Consider the following 22,720-nt stretch of genomic DNA (forward strand, 5'->3'; position numbering starts at 1 on the left):
CAGCATGTGGCTGGGGCATCTCCTGACTCCCCCCAGGCCGAGTGGGCAGTGCGGGGGAGTCTCAGCGTGCGATGTCTTTGTCCTTGCGGTGCTTTGGAGTCGGGCCGTGGGTCGACGATGTCGGTGACGAAGGAGCGCTCTGCACCGAGGAGACGCTTGGTGCCGCAGGGGAACGCGCCGGTTCGGAGTCCGGTCAGAGTGCAGACTCCATAAGGATAGCCTTCAGCCGCACTTCCCTCTCCTTTTGGGTGCGGGGCTTGAAGGCTTTGCAGATTTTACATCTGTCCTTGCGGTGCTGCTCTCCGAGGCATCAGAGGCAGCGATCATGAGGGTCAAGCACGGGGACAGTCTTGGCACACTTGATGCAGGCTTTGAAGCCTGTTGAGCCAGGCATGGCCCAACGTGGAGAAAACCCCTGAGGGTTTCCTATCTATCTATCTGACTTAATCACTAACTACTTAACACTTCTTAAATGGTAAACAGTCTGTAACAACAGCAATCAGAACAAAGGGGATGTGACTTGCTAGGCAAGAGGCAAACGCCTGTCAACGGGCGGAAAGAAGGAACTGAGGGCCCGTGGGGTCGGCGGTGCCCTATGTACCGTGGCATGAGCGCGGTACTCCAGGGGGCACCTGAGCCGACCCTATGGGGCTTGCTAAGGGGAAAAAAGTTCCGGGAATCTGTGCACGGTGCGCGCACACACCTATAATGGAATGGATATGAGCAATCACTCGAAGAGAGAACAAATATTAAATAATGGGCTCTTCAATCTATCTGAGAAAGGTATAACACAATCCAATAGTTGAAAGTTGAAACTACACAAATTCAGACTAAAAACAAGGTAAACATTTTTAACGGTGAGAGTAATTAACCATTGCAACAATTTACCAAGGATCACGGAGGATTTTCTAGGAATTATTTTGGGGAAGTTCTATGGCCTGTGTTATACAGAAGGTCAATCAAGAGGATCACAATGGTCCATTTTGGCCTTGGAATCTATAAAACCAGTGACTGCCAGGTAATTATTTCCCTTTCCTTCCACTCTCTCTCAGTGAGCTGTCTGGTGGCTTTGCACTTATGTAACCCTTCTGCCAGACAGAGTTGGCAGCAACAAGGGCCGGGTTCTATATCTAGTGGTTCCTCTCAATGATACCACACCACACTGGCTCGAGATCCCACCCAGTCACCTGGGAAATCACACACTATCCCCTAGGTGCCCCAAAGGGTAATACTTCCCCTCTCACAAGTACAGAGTCTGAGTGTAGAAAGTAAACCTTTTAATAACAGAATCGAAGTAACACAGCACTGGTCCGGGAAACAGTGCAAACATAATTCATGAACTCAATGAGCCAAACCAGTCCCAGAGTACTGGGGAATGTCCTTTGCCTCTCCCTTCTTGCTTTCCCCTGTACTGACTATCATAGTTGCAATGTCCACCCCTCGGTTGGGGCTCAGCCAGTCCCCCTCTGCAGGCTCCTGCCAGACACAGGCTTGATCAGGCCTCCGTCGCTGCTGCCTCCTGCCACTTCCGGGCCTCACTGAGTCCCCGCTGCTGGCTTTCACTGTCTGCCAGCAACCACTCCTGGCCCTGCCATCTGCTGGCCCCCCGCTGTCTACAGATGCTAACCAATCCTGGCATCTGCAGGTGATGACCGCTCCTGGCTCCCGCTGTCTGCTGGTGCTGACCAATCCTACCGTCTGCAGGTGCCCACCGTCTGCTGGCATTGACCATTGTTGCTCCCGCCATCTGGCACTGACCGATCCTGCCATCTGCAGATGCTGCCCATTGCTGGCACCTCTCTGCTGGTTATCAGTCAAGGTTTCCCAGTTTCTCTAGTAATTCAGCTCTTAGTGAATTTCAGATCATGAGAAAACCTGCTGCTGACACAAAAGCAATGTCCCTGCTTTTAACAAACAAAAGACTCCAAGAGGAATCATTAATTCTACCCTTTAACAGTGAGAGGAGATCGTCAATCCATGCCTGAGGGTAGCCCTTTGCCAGGGCTAGAGCAATCTTAACAGGAGACTTCTCACCCCTCCCTTGCAATGCTGAAACATCAGTCCACCACCCTTTTTGGGCTCTGTTTAGATGAGAGTGAATTTTTTTTTATCAAAACAGGCTAAACTCAGATCTGATACCATTGGTTCATACAATCAAAGGACAACATTTCATTACCCCTGCAGTTAACACAAAAGTGACTTGTAACACAATACCAGACACATTGACCATTTCCCATCATGCTCAATGCTCAACACCTAGTGTGCTTATACAATATACTGAGTACTTAATTGTACTCATGCAAATACAAAGCCCATGCAAATAACATGACCCCCTTTCAGCTGATGAGCAGGGAGAGTGCCACTCAGACCTTGTTTACACTTACATTGTAAAATCGGTTTCTTTTAAACTAGTTGAGGCCAAATCCCAACAAGCTTGATATTATACCAGTTGAGAATGGAAGGAAATATGAAGTATAAAGGGAAGAACATTGTCTTAGTCTCCTAATCTTAGCAGAGGAGTCACTTCAGAGTTTTATTGTGGTTCAGAATTTTGGTATGACACTAGAAGACTAAGTATCAGCATGAGCAGAGACGGTTTTTACTGTATTAAAAATGTTACCACCATTTTAAGGCCTGTGATGAGGTTTCCCCATCCATCTGCTACAAAAGGGAAAAATCCCCAAATAGAAAAATGATCACACCTGTGCTGTAACTGACTGATTACCTCCTGGCCAGAGGGGGCTGAGCTAGGTGATGGTCCATTAGGCACCTCAGCCTTACAAGCAGGCTGAGGGAGAAAATGCAGAGGAGGCAAGACTGTCCTGCAAGAGAAAGCCCAGAAGTTTGGGACTGGATGTGGCTGAAGAGCAGAGTCACAGAAAACAAGGTTACTTACCAGTAACTGATGTTCTTCGAGATGTGTTGCTCATGTCCATTCCACTATAGGTATGTGCACGCCTCCTTGCACGGTTACCTGGAACTTTTTTCCCCTCAGCAGATCCCGTATGGCTGGATCCGGCACCCTCCTGGAGCCCCGCACACATACTGCGGCACATGAGGCGCTGCCAGCCCTACGCCCCCTCAGTCCCTTCTTCCTGCCAGCTCCGGCAGCAGAGACAGAGGGTGGGTTGTGGAATGGACATGAGCAACACATCTTGAAGAACATCAGTTACTGGTAAATAACCTTGTTTTCTTCTTCGAGTGATTGCTCATGTCCATTCTACTATAGGTGACTAACAAGCAATACCTATGGAGGTGGGTCAGAGTTACTGGTGAGCTGCCCTCAGCACCGCTCTGCTGAATCCCGCATACTCTCTTGCCTGCTGGACGATGGCATAGTGGGATGAGAAGGAATGTACTGATGACCAGGTGGCAGCTTTGCAGATGTCCTGCAGGGGCACTCTCTCCAGGAAGGCAATAGATGAGGCTTGAGCTCTGGTTGAGTGCGCTGTGATGGTTGCCAGAAACGGTACCTTTGCCTGCTCAGAGCAGAAGTTAATGCATGATGTAAATCCACGAGGAGATGCGCTGGGTGGAAACAGGTGAGCCTTTCATCCGGTCAGCCACTGTGACGAAGAGCTGCGTCGATTTCCGGAATGGCTTTGTATGCTCGATGTAGAAGGCCAGGGCTCAGCTCACGTCCAGCGAATGCCATCTCCTCTCCTCCTCTGAACCGGGAGGTTTGGAAAAAACACAGGAATAAAAATATCTTGGTTACAATTAAATTGGGAAACCACCTTGAATAGGAAGGTCAGATGCGGCCTCAGCTGGACCTTATCATCATAGAATATTGTATAAAGGGGCTCTGAGGTCAAGGCCCCAATCTCAGAGACCCTCCTGGCTGAGGTAATGGCCACCAGGAAGGCTACCTTCCATGAAAACAGGAGCAGAGGGAATGAAGCCATGGGTTCGAAGGGGGGCCCCGTGAGTCTCAAGAGGACCAGGTTGAGATCCCAGGAAGGCACCAGGTCATGGACCTGTGGATAAGCCTCTCCAGCCCCTTGAGGAACCGCACCGACCTGGGATGGCAGAACAGTGATCTCCCCTCTAGCTGCTGATGGAAGGCCAAAATGGCCGCCAGGTGAACTTTCAATGAAGCCAGCGCCAGACGCTGGAGCTTTAGCTGGAGTAGGTACTCCAGGATCGCCTGTATAGGCGATAGACTGGGCGGAATACCCCGGGACTCAGCCCAACAGATAAACCACCTCCACTTAACCCGATGCACGACCTGTATAGAAGGTTTCCTGCTGCCGAGCAGGACTTGATGGACCTGCACTGAGCAGGCTCTCTCCCTCCATCAGCCACAGAGCCTCTAGGCCATGAGATGCAGGGAGTCCAGGTCCGGGTGTAACAGGCAACCATGGTCCTGGGATAGAAGGTCGTGCCGCCTCAGGAGCTCCAGGGGTGGGGCAATTGAAAGGTCCAGCAGCATGCTGAACTAGTGCTGTCTCGGCCAGGCCGGAGCGATGAGTATAACGTTCACCCTGTCCCTCTTTATTTTCAGTAGGACCTTGGGTAGGAGCAGAATGGGCAGGAACACATACATGAGGGCCCCCGTCCAGTCCATCCGAAATCAACCCAGTCTCATGACCCTGGAGTGAGCAGAACCTCGGACACTTTGTGTTCCAGGCCGACACGAATTGGTCCAGTTGGGGAACACCCCACTTCTGGAAGATCACAGTTACTACCTCCAGGTGAAACCACCAGTTGTGGCGGGGTAGAAACGACCTGCTAAGGTGATCCGCCTCGTTGTTCCTCACTCCCAGGAGGTGAGAGGCAGTCAAGTGGAAATCATGCCTCACGGCAAAGTCCCACAGATGGATAGTTTCCTCACAGGGAGACGAGGAGGGCGCTCCCCCCGTCTGTTTATGTAAAACATGTCTGCGGTGGTGTCCGTCAGCACCTGAACCACTCTGCATGTCAGGAACAGGAGGAACACCTTCCACGCTGGGCGAATGGCCCTCAGTTCCTTCACATTGATGTGCAGGAGCCTCTCCTCCCCCAACCAGAGCCCCTGAGTGCCTAGATTGGCGCTGATGTGGGCTCCCCATCCTACATCCGATGGTCACCCTAATTTCCGACGCAACGGGACCAGTTCCCTGAACGGAATGCCCTTCATCACCACCCTGGGAATCAGACACCAGTGTAGGGAGGCTAAGAAGGGTAGGGGAACCGTGACCAACAAGTCCAATAGGTGTCTGCTCAGCACATATACCAAGGCCAAGCATGCCTGAAGCGGTCTGAGCGTCAGGTGAGCAAGTCTCACTACATATGTGCAGGCCGCCATGTGGCCTAACAGCTGTAGGAAGTGCCTAGCTGTTGTTGTGGGGCATTGATGCAGCTGGGAGATGATAGAGACCATTGCCTCAAAACGTGGCTGAGGCAGGAAGGCTGTGGCCTGGGAAGCATCCAGGGTAGCCCCAATGAATTCTATGCATTGCACTAGGGTTAGTGTAGACGTCTGTTCATTTATGAGCAGTCCCAGCCTGCTGCACGTGGAGCAAGTAAAGGTCATGCTCTCCTGCACTTGGGACCTGGACCTGCCCCTGATCAGCCAATCGTCTAGGTAAGGAAAAATTTGCATACCCTTTTGTCTCAGGTGGGCAGCCACTATCGCCATGCACTTGGTGAACACACTTGGGGCAGAAGATAGGCCAAAAGGTAGAGCTGTAAACTGGTAGTGCGAGCCAGTCATCGTGAAACAGAGAAAACACATGTGGCTGGGGAGGATAGACACATAAAAGTATGCATATTTGAGGTCAAGGGCAGCGTACCAGTGTCTTGGATCCAGGGAAGGGATTACGGAGGCTAGGGAAACCATGTGAAACCTGAGTTGTTTGACATATTTGTTTAAACGACACAGGTCTAATATGGGTCTCAGACCCCCCTTCACCTTGGGGAGAGGAAGTACCTTGAATAGAGCCCTTTCCCCCTTCTGCCTTGAGGCACCATTTCCACCGCTCCTAGATTGAGGAGGGTGTCCACCTCCTGCAAGAGGAGTTGCTCGTGAGAGGGGTCCCTGAAGAGGGACGGAGGGGGAGAGTTGTTGGGGAGGATAGATGTAAACTGTAGGGCATAGCCCCCTGAGACTATCCCAAGGACCCAACAGTCCGAAGTGATCTTTGCCCATTCGGGATAGAAGGGCCTTAACTGGTTTAGGAAGGGGTGGGGTGGATCTAGGAGAGGCGTCGGAGCACCACCCTCAGGCGCACCATCAAAATTGTCTCCTCTGGTTACCCGACTTCCTGGGGGGGCCCTTCTGGGGAGCTGAGGGGCTGATTTCTCCTTCTAAACCCCCTATTCCTATCCCTATAGTGTTGAAAAGGCCAGGGCGGAGGCCTTGTCCACTGCTGCGCCTGGGGCCGTGACTGGTGTCTGGGAAACTGGGTTGTATGCAGGCCCAGGGAGCGAAGCATGGCCCTTGAGTCCTTCAGACCGTATAACTTCACATTGGTCTGGTCGGAGAATAGGGCCTACCCATCAAAGGGGAGGTCCTGAATAGACTGCTGCACCTCCTGGGACAGGCCCGAGGATTGCAGCCACAAGCACCTTCTCATACAGATGGCGGAGGCTATGGCCCTGCCCGCTGAGTCATAGGACATCTGGAGCGCTGCCCTTGCTACCATGGTTCCTTCCTCCACAATGGTGCTAAAATCTGCAGCCTGGTCCTGGGGCAGGGCGTCAGCGAATCACCTGAGGGAGTCCCACAGGTTGAAATTATATCTACCCAGGAGGGCCTGATGGTTGGCAATCGTGAACTGCAGGCTTGCCGTGGAATAAACCTTTCTCCCGAAGAAGTCCAGTTTCTTATTGTCCTTGTTCTTGGCAGTGGACCCTGGCTGACCTTGCCTGGTTAGCCACATCTACCACCAGGGTTCCCGGGGCAGGGTGAGTGAAAAATACTCAAACTCTTCAGCCGGAACATATTTTTTTTTCTTGGCCACCTTTGACATAGAGGCGACAGAGGAAGGGGTTTGCCACAGGGCCTTTACAATCTTAAGAACCCTTTCGTGGACTGGGAGGGCCACTCTCGCTGGGGCAGCCGCCACCAGCACATTAAAGAGGCTATCTTCAGCCTCTTCTAACTCCTTCACCTCCAGCGCCAAGTTGGAGGCCACCCTCTTGAGCAGCTCCTGGTGCGCCCTGAAATCCTCCAGTGGCACCGAGTGGTCCCGGAAGACTGCCTCGTCTGGTGAGGAGGAAGAGGATTGCTGAGGCTTGTCCTGTAGGTGTGCCCCCTCCTGGTGAAGGGTTGCACCTGTTTATGGTCCCTCCATGGGGTCCGACTCCTTGTCCGAGGAGTGGTGTCTATGGGCCTTCTCTTGTGCCAGAGGCTCAGACTGAAACCCCGATGAGAGGATGGATTGTGGCCCCGGTCCCATCTGGATACCCCATGGGGCCCAATAAGGCCATTGTTGTGGCCATTGACCCTGGGGCCAACTCGGGGCTGACTGCGTCACAGGCTGTGACGATTTGTGGGGACGTCTGCTCTCCCGATGACTGTCCCCCCAGAAGACCCCCGAGTCACTGGACCAGCGGTGCCATGTATGTTCTCAGTCCCGGGTGCCCTTCTGTGCTGGGGACCGCCCTCTTGACGCCTCCGAACTGGAGGATGATGAGGACTGCCTCCGTCAGTGCGAGTCATTCCGACAAACGGAGGTGCGCTCCAAAGAGTCAGAGGTACCGGAGCATCATCTCGGTACCGATGATTTCCTCTGCCACTTGCCTTGCGGCCCTGCAGACACCTTCAGTGACCAAGGTTGGCGCTGCTCCAAACTCCTCGGTGCCGAGCCGAACTCTAGGTTCCACGTCGTGGACTGCGCAGTGCCAGGTCCTCCGATGGCAACCGGGTTCTGCGCTGCGTCGGTGAGGACAAACTCCTTGTTGCTGGGTCCTCCGATGGCAATCGGGTTCTGCACTGTCTAGGTACGGGCAAACTCCTTGGTATCAGGGATCTGGAACGGGAGCTGTCCGAACGCCACCTGGCAGATCTCGACCAGCGCTGCCTCCTGGCATGCGCTGCCTCCGGTGCCGGGGATCGACGTTGGCACAGAGAGGGAGACTCCACATCTTGTGCTGAAGCAGGTCGGCTCGACAATGTCAGAACATATGTTGCATGGAATGGCGCCCACGTGCTGACTGACCCGTTGGTGACACTTAACTTCTCCCGGCTCTCGTAGAAATTTGGGTCTGACATGGTTAATTTGTCTTGTCGGAGCGGTTGACTCAGCAGTACAAAGCACGCAAGAGTTACAATGTAACAAAACAGCCAGTTAGCAGCTGCCCCGGATTTTTCAAACTGCCAGCAGCCAATCTATAGCCAGTGCTTTGTAAGCCTGACTATAAAGCTTAGGAGCAGGAAAAGCTCAGGCAGAGAGGAAGAACAAACTGAGCTGTATCTAGAGCTCCACGTTGCTCTGGCAGGCTGACGCATCAAACTAGCCCGACTCCCCCAGACCTGATCACTCCTCGGGACTCTCCAATCTGCAAGAATTTAGTGCAGACTGCCACCGAATCCTTCATCTGAAAGGTATAAGAATTATATCCTTTGAATGGTAAGCTATTAAGACTCGTTAGCATTGTAATTGTATCCTTTTAGTAGTAAGTTGTTGAAATCTGTTAGTGGTAAGCTATTAAGAACTGTTAGTGTTGCAACTGTATCCTTTAGTAGTAAGCTGTTAATATTTGCCAGTGTTGTAATTGTATATTCTGTCCCTGTATAACTGAATGAAGAAGTGTTTAGAGAGTGGGTTAGAGCATTGTGTTAGGCTGTTTGTAATCCAATAAACCTGTTGATTTTCCCCTCGCCTTCTCTGTTAGTTCCTTACTCATATCCCGAACCTAGAATTTACAAACTCAGTTTCAACAGACAATGCCAACCTGGAACGACTGCTGGGGGAGCGGCTCTGCTCTACCCTCAGAGACCGTCCAAGGGGAGATCTTCCTCCCCATACTGGGGATCTCCACCGCCATTCAGGGGTACCCAATGTGGGTTTCCCCCGTGACACTGTCCCCTTCTCCCTTGGAGGAGAGGGGGCACAGGTGGTGTAAGCAAGGCCAACAAGGCTCTTGCCGCCTGACAAGCCTCCGGTGTCGACGGCGTCGGCAGGGGCACTCTCCCACTCCCAGGAGTCATGGGAGTCTCCCTGACCAGAGATGCAGGCACTGGAGAAGATTCAACGGGCCAGATCCGGTGCATCTCCATACTCGACCCTGCCCGTACCGACAGCACAGGGGAGTGTCCGTGATCTGCACGCTGCTTCTTCCTCTTTGGTGCTGATGATGTTGCGCAGTGCCGATTCGAGGCCGGTGCCGGGGTCATGCTTGCTGCTGAGGTGGAGCGGGACAGCTCGGACGCCGGGTGCAGCGCTGCCTCCATCAACAGGGCTTTCAACCTGATCTCTCGGTCCTTTTGAATCCTTGGTTTGAAAGCCCTGCAGATCTCACAATTCTCTTTCCTGTGGGCTTCTCCCAAGCACTTAAGGCAGCAGTCGTGGGGGTTGCTGAGTGGAAAGGCCTTCCCACAGGAGGCACAAAGCTTGTATCCCAGTGACCAGGGCATGGCCCAACCGTTCTAAGTCCCCACAGAGACTTGCCCTATCTCTAACTACACTTAACAACTACTTAACTAACTAAAACTAAGTTAGAATATCAAACAAGTCCAAACAAGGGGAATAGTACTTGCTGCAAGCAAGGCTAGTTCCAGCAACTGTCACAGGAGGAAAGAAGGAACTGAGGGGGCATAGGGTCATCAGTGCCTCATATACGCCTCATGTGCGTGGGGCTCCAGGGGACACCGGAGCCAGCCCTACGGGATCTGCTAAGGGGAAAAAAGTTCCAGGTAACCGTGCACAGAGGCATGCACACACCTATAGTGGAATGGACATGAGCAAGTACTCAAAGAAGAAGTAGAGTTAACTCCTGTGGTGGTCTACTGCGACCAGGGTCCAGCATTCTAGAAAAGGAACAGGGAAAAGAAGGGACCCACAAGGAGCAAGGTGTGTCCTATACCTATGCTGAAATTTTAAAATTCAATAAAACTGTCAGTGAAATAAAAATCTGCTTTTACAGTGACATTTTCTTTCCATGCTACTGGCCCCAAGAATATTAACACTCCAACAAGAAATCCACCCCAACCTCAAAAATGCCAGTTTTACATCCTCAGCCTAGTTTTCAAGGATATTTCACAGTTTGTCCACAGTGAAGCATTTCTAATTTTGGTTTCCAATCTGTTTTTCTTAAAAACAAACCCCCATACTTTTTCTTTTAAAGGAAGAAGAATTTAAAGTCCTTTCCTTCCATCTAAATCAGAAGGCCATCACATATGTAATTGAACACCCTTATCAAAACTTCTAACCAGGGTCACTTCATAATCTAGTTTTATGGCTCTTTCAAATTACAAGTGCATCTTGGAGTAATGAGCAATTCTATTAACTTATATTAGGCAATTTCTGTGTGAGAGGAACTTTAATTTCAACCAATGTGGCCTAAAAAGCCTGTTTGATCCTAAAAGTACATATAAATCTGGGCAGGTTGCCTTCAGGGCAAGAATTGTTCTTCAACTTGAAACATCAAAACACAAACCATCCATATCAGGGTCAGAGCCAGAAGAATCCAAGCCCAGTATAATGCTGTAACTATCACAACAATCAATAGTACTAAAACTTAATGATGCTACTGTCTGCCTGCAGTTACAGAATTGGAAATCTCACTTAAGGGTGAAGGCCTGGATACTTTGCAGCCCCTTCGACATCGGTGCAGCTGAGTTCTCATCAGCTCTCATGAGCCAAGAACTTAAGAAGATAGGAAAAGTAAGCAAGTATAGCAGCTTTATGCTGATAAACAACTGATTGCTAGTTTTAAAAAATCTGTATAAAGGAGCATTACTAGAAAGAGGGGAAGAGGATGAAGAACAGTTTACTCAGCGTACAAAAGCCTCCTAACTCCTTGTTCAGAGAGATTTTCACAAGGCTTTTCGTTTTAAATTCCTTTCCATGAGTTTCAACATCTCTAAGGTTCTGAATAGTAACCAGCTGAGTTTATTTTATTATGTAAAACGCTTTTCACCGCAAAATAAACAATACACACTTTCATTAGTGTGCTGTATAATTTTAATTCACTTTTTAGGTGAATTATAAATTGACTATAAATTGATAGGTCCTAATTTAGGATCAGGAGGAGCTAGCCTATTTCTCTTGCAGCAGAATTATGCTCTATTAAAAATCAAGAAGAAACACAAAAAGCATTCATAGAATGTTTTGCGTTCATTGTTTCCAAACTCTACACAGTGGCAGATGTGTCTCAGATTATCCCGATTTCAAATTTGATACAATCACCTCAGGTTCTCTTAACAAAAATGTTTTAATCTAAGGGTATGTCTATACTGATGGCAGCAAAGTTGCCGCCGCCAGATCGCCATCAGTGTAGACCCACTCAATCGATAAATCCACCCCCTCAAGTAGCATAGTGCTGTATTGATGGGAACACTATTCCCGTCGGCGCAGTGCAGTGAAGACAGCAAGCAGAAAGGAAGCAGAGCAGTCAACATGAGTTACGCAAGCTACTTTGCGTAGTTTGCATAACTCCTGTCGACTGCCGCCAAATCTCCAGGTAAGTGTGGACCAGGGCTCTGACACCAAACAACAACATGAAGCAGGAGCACTGGCTCTGGGATTCATGAGATTGAGAGTCAAGTTCTCCATAAACTCCCAGGATCTGCTCCTTCTCCCTCTCTCTTTCATATGTAAGAAGGAAGCTTCATAAACTTCCTTTCTCCAAGTTCTTAGTCCTCTTTCCATTGATTTTTCAATAGGGTGATATGATGTGTCACTGAATCCTCGGACGAATAACCTGACAATGTTCTAAGGATGGAATCTGGGTTTTTTTGTTTGTTTTTTGTTTTTTGTTTTTTTTTTAAATGAAAAGGTATCACCATCATTTCAGAAACAAAATTAGTTCCTCACCTTTAGACTGGTTATTTAATTTTACATAGCATGCCATCACCAAGCTACACAGAATACATCACTACCAAGTTCATTGTAATTTACCATGAACATCACACTTTTGATCCCGTGAATCAAAAAATACTGTAAAAATTAATACAACTAAGACACAGCATATTATTCAATGGGAAAGGTATTTGAATCACTTAAACAGAGCAGAGGAAACATAAGTAAAAAATACCTTATCTCATATATATATATATATATATATAGATATGTATGCAATCTTACTTGAGGAAAGTGAGCATTGTGGAATGCTGCCAGTGGAGTTGGACCACTCGTTCAATAGGATCAGAGGGCAATGACTGGCTCGAAGTAATTCCTGGTAGCAGCTGTCCACTCAGATGGAGTAGCATGTCATAAACTGTCTTCGTATCTTTGCCAAGGTTTTGTTTAAAAACTTTTTCATCAGATGAAGTCATCTGGATTTTACACACATCACTAAAGGGGGAAAAAACTTTACATTATTGTTTTAAATACATTAAAACAGGCTTGCATTAAAAAATAACTGTGCCATAAAATGTACCATTGGCTCTGGTGAATTCCTTAATAAACCAGTATGGAAAGGCCTGAGAAATGGATTGTGAGAAATACGGTACTTCTCAATTTCTATAGAGATGTTATCACAAAATAAGATTTTTAAATTGTTTAGACTTTTTAATAAAACTGAGTCTGTGCTAGTCACCATTACCTTTCAAGTATAATTCAAAGCTTTCATTTTCATTCTATATAAAAACCTACACATTTGGGAACCAACCAAATGACAGAGTGCCTCTTTAAGTACTATCAAACAGCTAGGACTAACTCAAGTGATTCATCTAACTGCTGACAGACTTCAGGTTCTAGGGGCTGGTGACAAGGCTCTAAGTACTGGAATTTGCTTCCCTGGATGACTCAATCAATCAATTTGTTGACCTTGTGGGTAGGGGGAAAGGCACAACTATTCAGTTACATGCCTTTGCCTTGAGAAACTGTCAAAAACTGAGTTCATTCTGGGATCAGACTAAATTTCAGTTATAATAAGCATTGTATATGGTTTCAGTGTTGTACATGCTCTCAGAGCCTCTTGTTTGGGAACATTTTATAAACTGAAAAAACTAAAACTAAAACTTAGACCTTTTTGTTTTACAGTGCATATGTTGAAGTTTTAATACGCTACTAATTTAAAATATCTTTGGGTTTTTCCATTTAATTAGGCAGTTGCATATTCAAAGTAACTTGGTCATAAACGTGGTCATCCAAAAATGTCTCTAATGATGGAACGCACATTGGTATGATGCAGCATTTTCCTAGGAAATGTTTGAGAAACAAATTACTATTACCGTCTTAGTGAATGTGGAATAGTAATAGGATTAGGTCCCTTAGCCCAACCGAAGAGAGCGAACCAGTTCTGAACTGCAGTTATCACTTTCTGAAAAAAGTTATATTCCTCTCCATCTTCATCAGGAAAAAGTGATAGTTGAAATTTATTATCTCTCTCCTGACTTTGGCTGTCAGCTTCATCCTCCTTGAGCCTTTCATTTTCAAGCATATTTTCCAATTCTGAAAAATACAAAAAGTATTCCAAAGTTTCCTTATGCCATTTTCCAGTACAAAAACCGCACTTTTTAAAACACTAATCTTATTGAGATAGTAAAGCAATAAAATACAGGGATCGTATAAACTGTTACTTATATTGATTATTCCTGACACAAGTGAAAAGATATAGACATTTTGAAAACAGCAAAAATTGCATTTCTGGGTCCTATCTTTATTTATAAAAAGAGAAATGGTTATTACACAATCAGAAAAAGGTATATACAGATCATTCAAACTTGGCATATAAAACCATGGGCAGTAATCCTGCAAAAATATTCTTAGATGTGGTTCCAAAAAGAATGTATTACAAAGATTATCCAGGCAAGTTCCATACCCCAATAATATAAAAATGCACAACTGCCCAAGGCTACGGCTACACTGATGGCGGCAAAGTCGCCGCCGTCAGATCGATTTCTCTGGATCGACTGAGTAATCAGTGCAGACCTGCTCAGTCAATCCAGAAATCAATGTACTAAGACCACCTTTGCAAGTGGCATACCGCTGTGTCAATGGGAACGCGGTTCCTGTCGGCAAAGTGCAGTGAAGACAGCGCGCAGAAGAAGGGCACAGAAGTTGATGGGAGTTACGCAAGTCTTTGGCATAGCTTGCATAACTCCCGTCGACTACTGCCAAATCCCGGAGGTAAGTGTAGACAGGGTCTTAGTTACCTTCATCCCAAATTATCGGGTACTGAATATTCTTCTGATAGTACAAACAAGCCTCTTCCAATATCATCTTATTGTGTATTATCATTGCCTCCCACCTCCAAAAAATAACCTGATATGGTTGAATCCTATATTGCATGTTATCACTTTGATGCCTAAATCATAAAAAATTAGGAAATACAAAGTTTAGGATTAAAGCCCTCTGATGTTAGAAAATACATTACTCCTGCAAGCTTAATTTGGCTCCCTTGCACATATATATTGTAATAGAGCCTTCAGCTACATGCAGAAGTAATTACTGAGAAACATTTGGTGGGAGTGACCTGCTCAGCATCACACAGGAACTCTGTAGTACAGACAAGGATAGAATCAAAGTCTCCAGGATAACATTAAAATGCCTTAACCTTGAGACCATCCTTTCTCGTCCTGAGAACTCTTGCCTCATTCACTACATAGCTTCCCACTTCTGCAACAGTGAGGCAGAGGTCCCACTGAGAACTTCAGTACTGTGACCCAGGAACCTCTTTATGCCCACTAGCAGAAGGCACAGGAGGCATAGAGTTTTACAGCCATCCCGAGTCAATTATATGCACAATAATTCACCAAAGGGGGGCATGTAACACCTCTACCAAGAGCCCACTGATCATCATAATCATTGTGTAATATATGTACAGATACTAAGTTATGTATCTATAATGAAAGTTACGTTTTTGACGCTAAAGTGGGTCATCAGGAAATGACATGCCTTGGACATGTCCTGTTCAGGCAGGGGGTAGCAGACACTAATCTCTCTTCTGCTCACTGTGTATTGTGTGTCTCATAATGCAAGTCTATTTGTATACAGAGTCATCAGCTAATGAGGACTTTAACAATCAATGAGAGATTGCAAAATCTACAGGAAGCAACAGACAACAGGAGGGTGTCCAGTTTATGCTGTGTGTTAAATGGAGCAGTGATCTGGGGTGAAGCTAGCACGCGAGAGTGCACTGCTTCCTTGGGCGCAGCAGATCTGTAAATACTGCGTGTGTTGAGCGGAACAGTCAGGACACTCCAGGAGATGCTCAGAGGGCTCAGGGGTTGGAGTGTGCCCAGTGTTAACCTGCATAGGCTAAGAGAGGAGTGCCTGTGCAATCAGAGATCTATCTGCTGGCAGGCATAGACAAGGCTTCCCCAAGTTAAGAGCAGGTGGTAGCAAAGTGCCTCACAACCCTGAGTACCCCCAGAAAGTGTCACAACTAACCCAGTCCTAATTCATCCCCAGAGCACCACCCACCCTGTGTTCGGAGTGAAGCTGGAGTTCTGGTAAGCAAGGATCACATAATTAAAGACCATATCATAATGTACACACGTGAAGGGACCAAATTAAAGCTGCATGGGCAATGTTCAGTCTGGCATTTCCTAACTTGACAGTGCTTGACTTTGCCACATTTTAATCCTTAACTTTGTATTTCCTGTTCTTTTATGGTTTTGTTTACTGAGGAGAGCCATCTGAACTAAAATTAAATGACTCTGTTTGTGAATTTCCTTAGCTTTTTTTTAATAGAAAATATTTTATATATCTGCTTTTTAAATAATAAAGCCTTTACATGTTTGTTGCCTTCTATATATATTTTATTGCTACTGCAGTCTTTGTGAAGCTTCATATCACACCACTCCCTGTAATTGATTCATTGCGGGGGAGGGGGAAAAGGGTTGCTGCATGAATGAGACCCCCCTAGACATGCTGTGTAACCAATTTGGTTAATTCCAGTTTCAATATGTATTGCCCCTCTGTGTTTACGTCCTCTAGACATTCTAACTTCTGATCACATGGGATGGGATAGTGTCCCAGATATTCACAAGCGACACTCATTTTCAGGCAGCATGGCAGATAAGACATTTTTCTTTAAAAAAAAATTAAACACTGTAGTAGTAAGCAGAAAAACTGTTGTGGAAATCTACATATTTAGATATTAATTGCTGTTGTACCTGAAGAAGAACCTTCATAGGCTGAGTTAGTGACTGCACAGAGGGAACTGGAGGAAGTAGTGTATGACAGCGATCCTGCAGTGTTACAGGGATGCAAACCAGCTTCTCCACTGTTGTCGCTTATCCCATTATGGTCTATAAAATACAAATTTTGAGCTGAAGTTTGATTAAAATGTACAAAAAAAGATCTATCTTACTGGCTATTAATGGTTCACATACACAGTTATCTGCTATTAAATTTTATTTCTTTTGCAGCTCAGTTAAAACATATCTGGTAACACTTACAGTTTGGCTGATACTTTGGCACTTCTCTAAATAGTAACTGAAGAAAAAATTACCTGCAATTTTTTCCACCTAACTATATTCTGTACCTCTCAGGTCTGTGCACGTGCTGAAGAAACCTCATAGAAGCAGTCCCAGCTCTAAAATTCTAAGCCATGAACCAAGTACCCTTTTAAGGCACATCTTACCCCAGCTCCTCATTCAGTGGGTCTCAGTTTTTCATAGTAAGCCTTTTTCAAAGCAATCCCAAAACCACACATTTCACAAAACAAATTTAAAAGTAGTATTTACAGAATCCTCAGCTCTATTGGGATGAGCAGAGGAGTAACAACACTGAGACATAATTCACGTTCTCTGAAAATGTTCAGTATTTTATTTAAATTCAAAGATACCCTTTCTCAGTACAGTCTTACTCTTCCCCTGCACAATGGGAAAGAAGTTACTAGCAAGGATACAGGCAACAATTGTGAAGTAGTGGAGGATTCGAGACAGCACTTGAAGGTGAGCTGAAAGGTATTAGAGAAGGAGCAGGAAGAAGAAAAGCATTTGGAGTGAGATACTGTAGATTTAGGAGAAGAGTTGGCATTGGGGAACTGGTGTTTTGGAAGTGAATAAGAACAGGATTTGGGGCAGAAGGCCCCAAAAGAGAGCTGAGGGATTGTGGATTGCCTGTTGGGAGTTGGTTTCTGGGTCATGTGCCTCCTCAGAGGTACAAGTGCTCAGACTCCTAAATTCCCTCAGCCAGACAGCTTTATTGCAGAGCTCCTAAAATGATTCATGAATGAGAACTGCAGAGGGAATGGGTTGGCTTGTCAGGCAAGGAAGTTTAGGGTATGTAGCTTTAATCCTGCACAGCAATTCCTGCTTTAGGCCCTGATCCACCAAAGCACGTTTAACTTTAAGAATGTGAGCAGTCTCATTCATTATATTTTGTACAGTTAAAGCCTTAAGGGCAACTAGTATCTGTTCTGAAAGTCTTGACAATTTTTATAAAACATGCCTTGAGACTTAAAGAGCTAAAAAAATGGGACTTCTCACATGCTTAATGTTAAGCAAATGCTTACATCCATGGCTGGTTTGGGGCTATTAGTGGTGAGTCATTATAAATTACATTCCCTATAGGTGTCCTCTGTCAGGGACCATACTGAAAATCATACACAGTTTAATAATTTTAATTTCTTTGACTCCTGCATCTAGAACAGTTAATGTCCAAATCTACCCAACATGTGAAATTTTGTGCTATTAGGGGTGTGTGTGTGAGACTGATTATATGGAGAGAAAAAAAACTGGAGTAATTTAAGTCTTTAATCAGAAATAGTGATTATTAAATTTGTTCAAGAGTTTCAGAACAGATAGTGTGCTTTTGAGACTTTCATTGCAAAAAAAAAAATCTATTTAAACCCTGAGGATTTGTTGTTTTGACTTATAAAGGGGTGTGCATCAAAATTAAGCCTGGTCAAGAAACATTAGTGCTACTTCAGCTAAGAAGGACTGCAGTTCTCAACCAGAAGAACCATGAAGTGGTCCCAAAAGAATTTGAACCGAGGAGCTCAATTCAGCTACCATTAAAGTCAATTAAAACACCCATATTAGCTTCATTACACATTGTTAATTATTGCCTCCTGTTGCAAAGGCCTAAAGATTTAACTGCCATTTTTTAAAAGTTATTTTCCTTTCCTAACATACAAAAAATTCCATTAAAAAATTTAATGACCCCAATAAGTCAAGTTATATTTTGCCCCAAAAGATGAAAAAAATCCCACGCTAAATTGAACTAAAGGTTTTACATCAAGTAAAGAAAGGACAAAGGGCATCTACAATTTAATAGTGATTATCTGTTCTACATGCCTTTGAATGAAAAATGAATACATTTCAAATTACATTAAATATTCAATGGGTTACAGTAGGAGTACAGTCATAGCCACTAGAAGGTTAAAACACAATAGTCTGTGCTGGGCACAGTGGCTCAACATACGGGCATTAAATTGGAGAGAAACTAGTAACAGTTTTATCACTCTGACTGCCATCAGAATCAGTAGCAATTTAATCAATTAACCCTGCAGTCCTTTCTAAAACATAAATAGGTATTTTCCCCCATTGGAGTTGCATATATTGTATGTGTTACACAATTGCAATTTACTAGAAAAACATAGCCATTTAACAATTTTAAACATCAGAACAAGGGAGATGTACACTGTCTAATATATAGTGTTAAAGGTATAGTACAACCATAATAATAATAGGGTAGCTTTCACTGAAATAGAACATGCTTGGAAAGATTATTGCAGAATAAAATACAGGTTTCAAATAGAAGACTTTAAAAAAAAAATCACAGCATCAATCCTGCTGCTGACTACACTGAAGCTGAAAAAGAGGACTACCAATCTTTCTCTGTAGCACAGTAAAACAAAATTTCTTTAAGGTACTGTTTCAATGGTACCTCACATCAGCCAGAATAAGAAATATATAGAGATTGAACAGGGATAAATGTTGGAGAAATTGTGGTGAAAGTGGAGGTTTTATGTATGTACTGTGAACATGTCCAGTCATTAGAGAGTATTAGGATGCAGTATATAATCAAAAATCACAAATTGTTGGATATATTACCAAATTATCCTTTGGTAATCTCTCATGGGCTTCCTAGTGGAAATGGTCACACAAATAAGCATACTTCAAAAAAAGCAGATATACAAACTCAGAGAACTGGTAGGTTAGGACCCAGGGAAAGAAAATCTAAGGGATAAAGGAGTTCACAAAAGCTAGCAGTTTCTCAAAGAGAAAATATTAAAGGCGCAACAGCAGATTATCCCAATACAAAGGAAAGATAGGAGGAATAGTAGTAGGTCACTATGGATCCATCAGGAGCTCTTCAATCACCTGCAAGTCAAAAAGGAATTCTACAAAAGTGGAAATGGACAAATTGCTGAGAAGTATAGAAGAACAACACAAGAGTAGTAACAAAATCGGAAAGGTTAAGCCACAAAAGGAGTTAAACATAGCAAGGCACATAAAAGACAATAAGAGGAGATTCTATAGATATATTAGGAGCAACAGAAAGCCAAAGGAAAGTGTACGTCCTTCTGCTTACACAGGAAGAGAGCTAATAATTGATGACATCAAGAAGGCTGAGGTGTTTAATACCTATTTTGCGTCAGTCTTTACTAAAAATGTTAATAGTAAGCAGATACAGTATTAATATTAACATTAACAACAAGTGGGAAGGAATGCAAGCCAAAATAGGGAAAGAACAGCTTAAAGAATATTTAGATAAATTAGATGTATACTGGTTGGTAGCCTTGATGAAGTTCATCCCACAGTACATATGGCATTAGCTTAAGCAATCTTGGAATCATTAGCAATTATCTTTGAGAATTCAGAGGATGGGTAAGGTCCCAGACAACTGGTGTAGGGCAAATATATTATCTATCTTTAAAAAGGGGAACAAAGAAAACCCTGGGAATTATAGATCAATGCGTGGAAAGATACTGGAACAAATTATTAAACAATCAATATCTAAGGACCTAGAGGATAATAGGGTTATAAGGAATAGCCTGCATAGATTTTTCAGGAACATATCAAGCCAAACCAACCTGATTTTCTTCTTTGACAAGGTTACTAGCCTAGTGGAGGGGGGCAAAGCAAGTAGATGTGATATATCTTGATTCTAGTATGGTTTTTGACACAGTCCCACATTACAGTCTCATCAGCAAACTAGTGAAATGTTATCTAGATAAAATTAGTATGAGGGGGTGCACAACTGATTGAAAGACCATACTCAAAGAGTAGTTATCAATGGTTCACTGTTAGAGTGGGAGGGCATATCTAGGAAGATCCCCCACAGTGGTCTTTTCTGGGTCCAGTATTATGCAATATTTTTATAATGACTTAATGGAGTGGAGATCAAGCTTATAAAATGTGCAGATCTGGGAGGAGTTGTGAGGACTTCGGACAACAGGATTAGAATTAGAAATGACCTGGACAAACTGGAGAATTGGTCTGAAATCAGCAAGATGAAGTTCAATAAAGACATGCGCCAAGTACTTCAGTTGGGAAGGAAAAATCAAAATTCCTAACTACAAAATGGGAATAACTGACTGGCTAGGTGGTAGTACTGCTGCAAAGGGTCTATTGTTATAGTGGATCACCAACTGAATATGAGTCACCAATGTGATGCAGTTGCAAAAAATGTCATGATCATTCTGGGGTGTATTAACAGAAGTGGTGTACGTAAGATATGGGAGATAATTGTCCTGCTCTATTTGGCATTAGTGAGATCTCAGATGGAGTACTGTGTCCAATCCTGGACGCCACACTTTAAGAAAGATGTAGACAAATTGGAGAGAGTCCAGAGAACAGCAACAAAAGTGATGAAAGGTTTAGAAACCAGACATATGAGGAAAGGTTAAAGAACAGGTATATTTAGTCTTGAGAAAAGAAGATTGAAGAGAGACACCTAATAACAGTCTTCCAAGATGTTAAGGGCTATTATAAAGAGGATCGTGATCAACTGGTCTCCATGTCCACTGAAGGTAGGACAAGAAGTGATGGGCTTAATCTGCAAGGGAGATTTAGGTTAGATATTAAGAAAAGATTTCTAGCAATAAAGGTAGTTAAGCTCTGGAATAGGCTTCCAAGGGAAGTTGTGAAATCCCCATCATTGGAAGTTTTTAAGAACAGGTTGGACAAACACCTGTCAGAGATGGTCTAGGTTTACTAAGTCCTGCCTCAGCAGAGTGTATTAGACTTGATGATCTCTCAAAGTCCCTTCCAGTCCTATATTTCTCTGATTCTATGAAAAGGAAATGAAGAATTAATCTCTCAGTTGGTAACTGCTTGGCTATTGAAGGCTTCTCGCTGGGAAAAGAAAAAAAATAGTCCAACCATAGAAGAATGGCTAAAAAAAGTGAAGTAATTATGAGAAAATGTATGCACCAATTACAAACCCAGCAAAAAGAACAGAAGCCAAACAGATATTTAGATATTTGGCTATTTTTATTCAGTACTCAAAGTACATTCACCTACAAAAACACGAGCACACTTGTCCAATTGTTTTGAATATTAACATTTGATAGACATGCCTGGTCTGCTAAATATGTGTAATCAGAGATTTCACTGCATTTAACAAAATCACAAGAAATAACCAGATATAGAAGTATGCTAACTCTGTAACATGGTTGTACCCTGTTAAATAGAGAGATCTGATTATCACGGTTATGTACAATGTCCCTTTAAACAAAAGCTGACTATTGTGATTGTTTTATTTCTGATATTTACATGTCAAGGCTTTGTAAACCTGTTAATAAACCTGTTTCTAAATAAATAAATAGCTAAAAATACTACTGAATGCACTCATTTTAAGATACTGTATAATTTCATTGTAATGGCATGTTTATCACATGTAATTTGTTTATAAGCAATATTTTTGTTCATGGGTTTTTACTCCAAGTATGAATAAGTATTAAATAAGAGTTTCCTACTAATGTTGTTAAGACTTTACATTGAAGAGCTATTATAAAACATTTGTCACATGGTACCTCTGGAATATACCACAGCCAGTAGGGGAATATGGCAATATTAGAACACAGCTCTTTAAAGTCCTGCACCTTTTTCCCTCGTATCAATTAAAAATGCTGAGGACTCCTGTGCAGTGATTGTCTAACATGACAGGATAACTGAATGAAAGCCAGTGTAAAATATCCAATGAAAAGGTACTCAGTACTGTCTGTCAAGGGGATCAACTGGCTGAAGCACACATGGCAATTGTCACTGTGAATTAAAAACGTCACTAGCCTATGACTGAAGGTGTTTATTAGACTTTTAAATAACGTCATTTTACACATTCTCACAGGGACACATTTTGCTGCATCCCTGATTGAATGGCCCTATTATGTGGGGACAGATTTAGGCACACAGTTTGCCTGGTTACAATGGGCAGGTTTGAAGGCCACATGTTGTGGTGTGGTAGTGCTGGGCTCTGGTGAGCCACTGCAATGATCTTTTGGACAGAGCTATGACTTGGGGCTGAAACATTACCAATCATAGCTGGAAGGGATAAGGAGCAGCCCATAAATGGGGTTGAGGACCTGGCAGAGGGCCTGACCTCTCTTCCCATTAGGCTAGTCACCTTTGTAAAGGTTCTATAGGCCACTGCTACTTAGATGGGAACGGAATGGCTGCAAGGAACGAATACAGCAGCCCTGGTTCAAGCCCCCTCCCTCCTTTCAG

General features: G+C 44.3%; 1 protein-coding gene across 1 annotated transcript in view; it reads right to left on the reverse strand.

Annotated features, from left to right (window-relative positions):
• Window positions 1-22,720, reverse strand: part of LOC137150972 (cilia- and flagella-associated protein 47-like) — a 294,207-nt gene that overhangs the window by 155,800 nt on the left and 115,687 nt on the right. Inside the window, exons 28-30 of the mRNA XM_067545101.1 lie at window positions 16,214-16,348; window positions 13,325-13,544; window positions 12,234-12,443 (exon numbers count right to left, since the gene is read on the reverse strand). Coding sequence (XP_067401202.1) covers window positions 12,234-12,443; window positions 13,325-13,544; window positions 16,214-16,348 — 565 coding nt within the window. The remainder of the gene's footprint in view (window positions 1-12,233; window positions 12,444-13,324; window positions 13,545-16,213; window positions 16,349-22,720) is intronic.

The sequence above is a fragment of the Emydura macquarii genome, unplaced genomic scaffold (assembly GCF_026122565.2).
Source record: "Emydura macquarii macquarii isolate MOO-44397 ecotype Brisbane River unplaced genomic scaffold, CSIRO-AGI_Emac_v2 contig_1043, whole genome shotgun sequence".
NCBI classification, from domain to species: domain Eukaryota; kingdom Metazoa; phylum Chordata; order Testudines; family Chelidae; genus Emydura; species Emydura macquarii.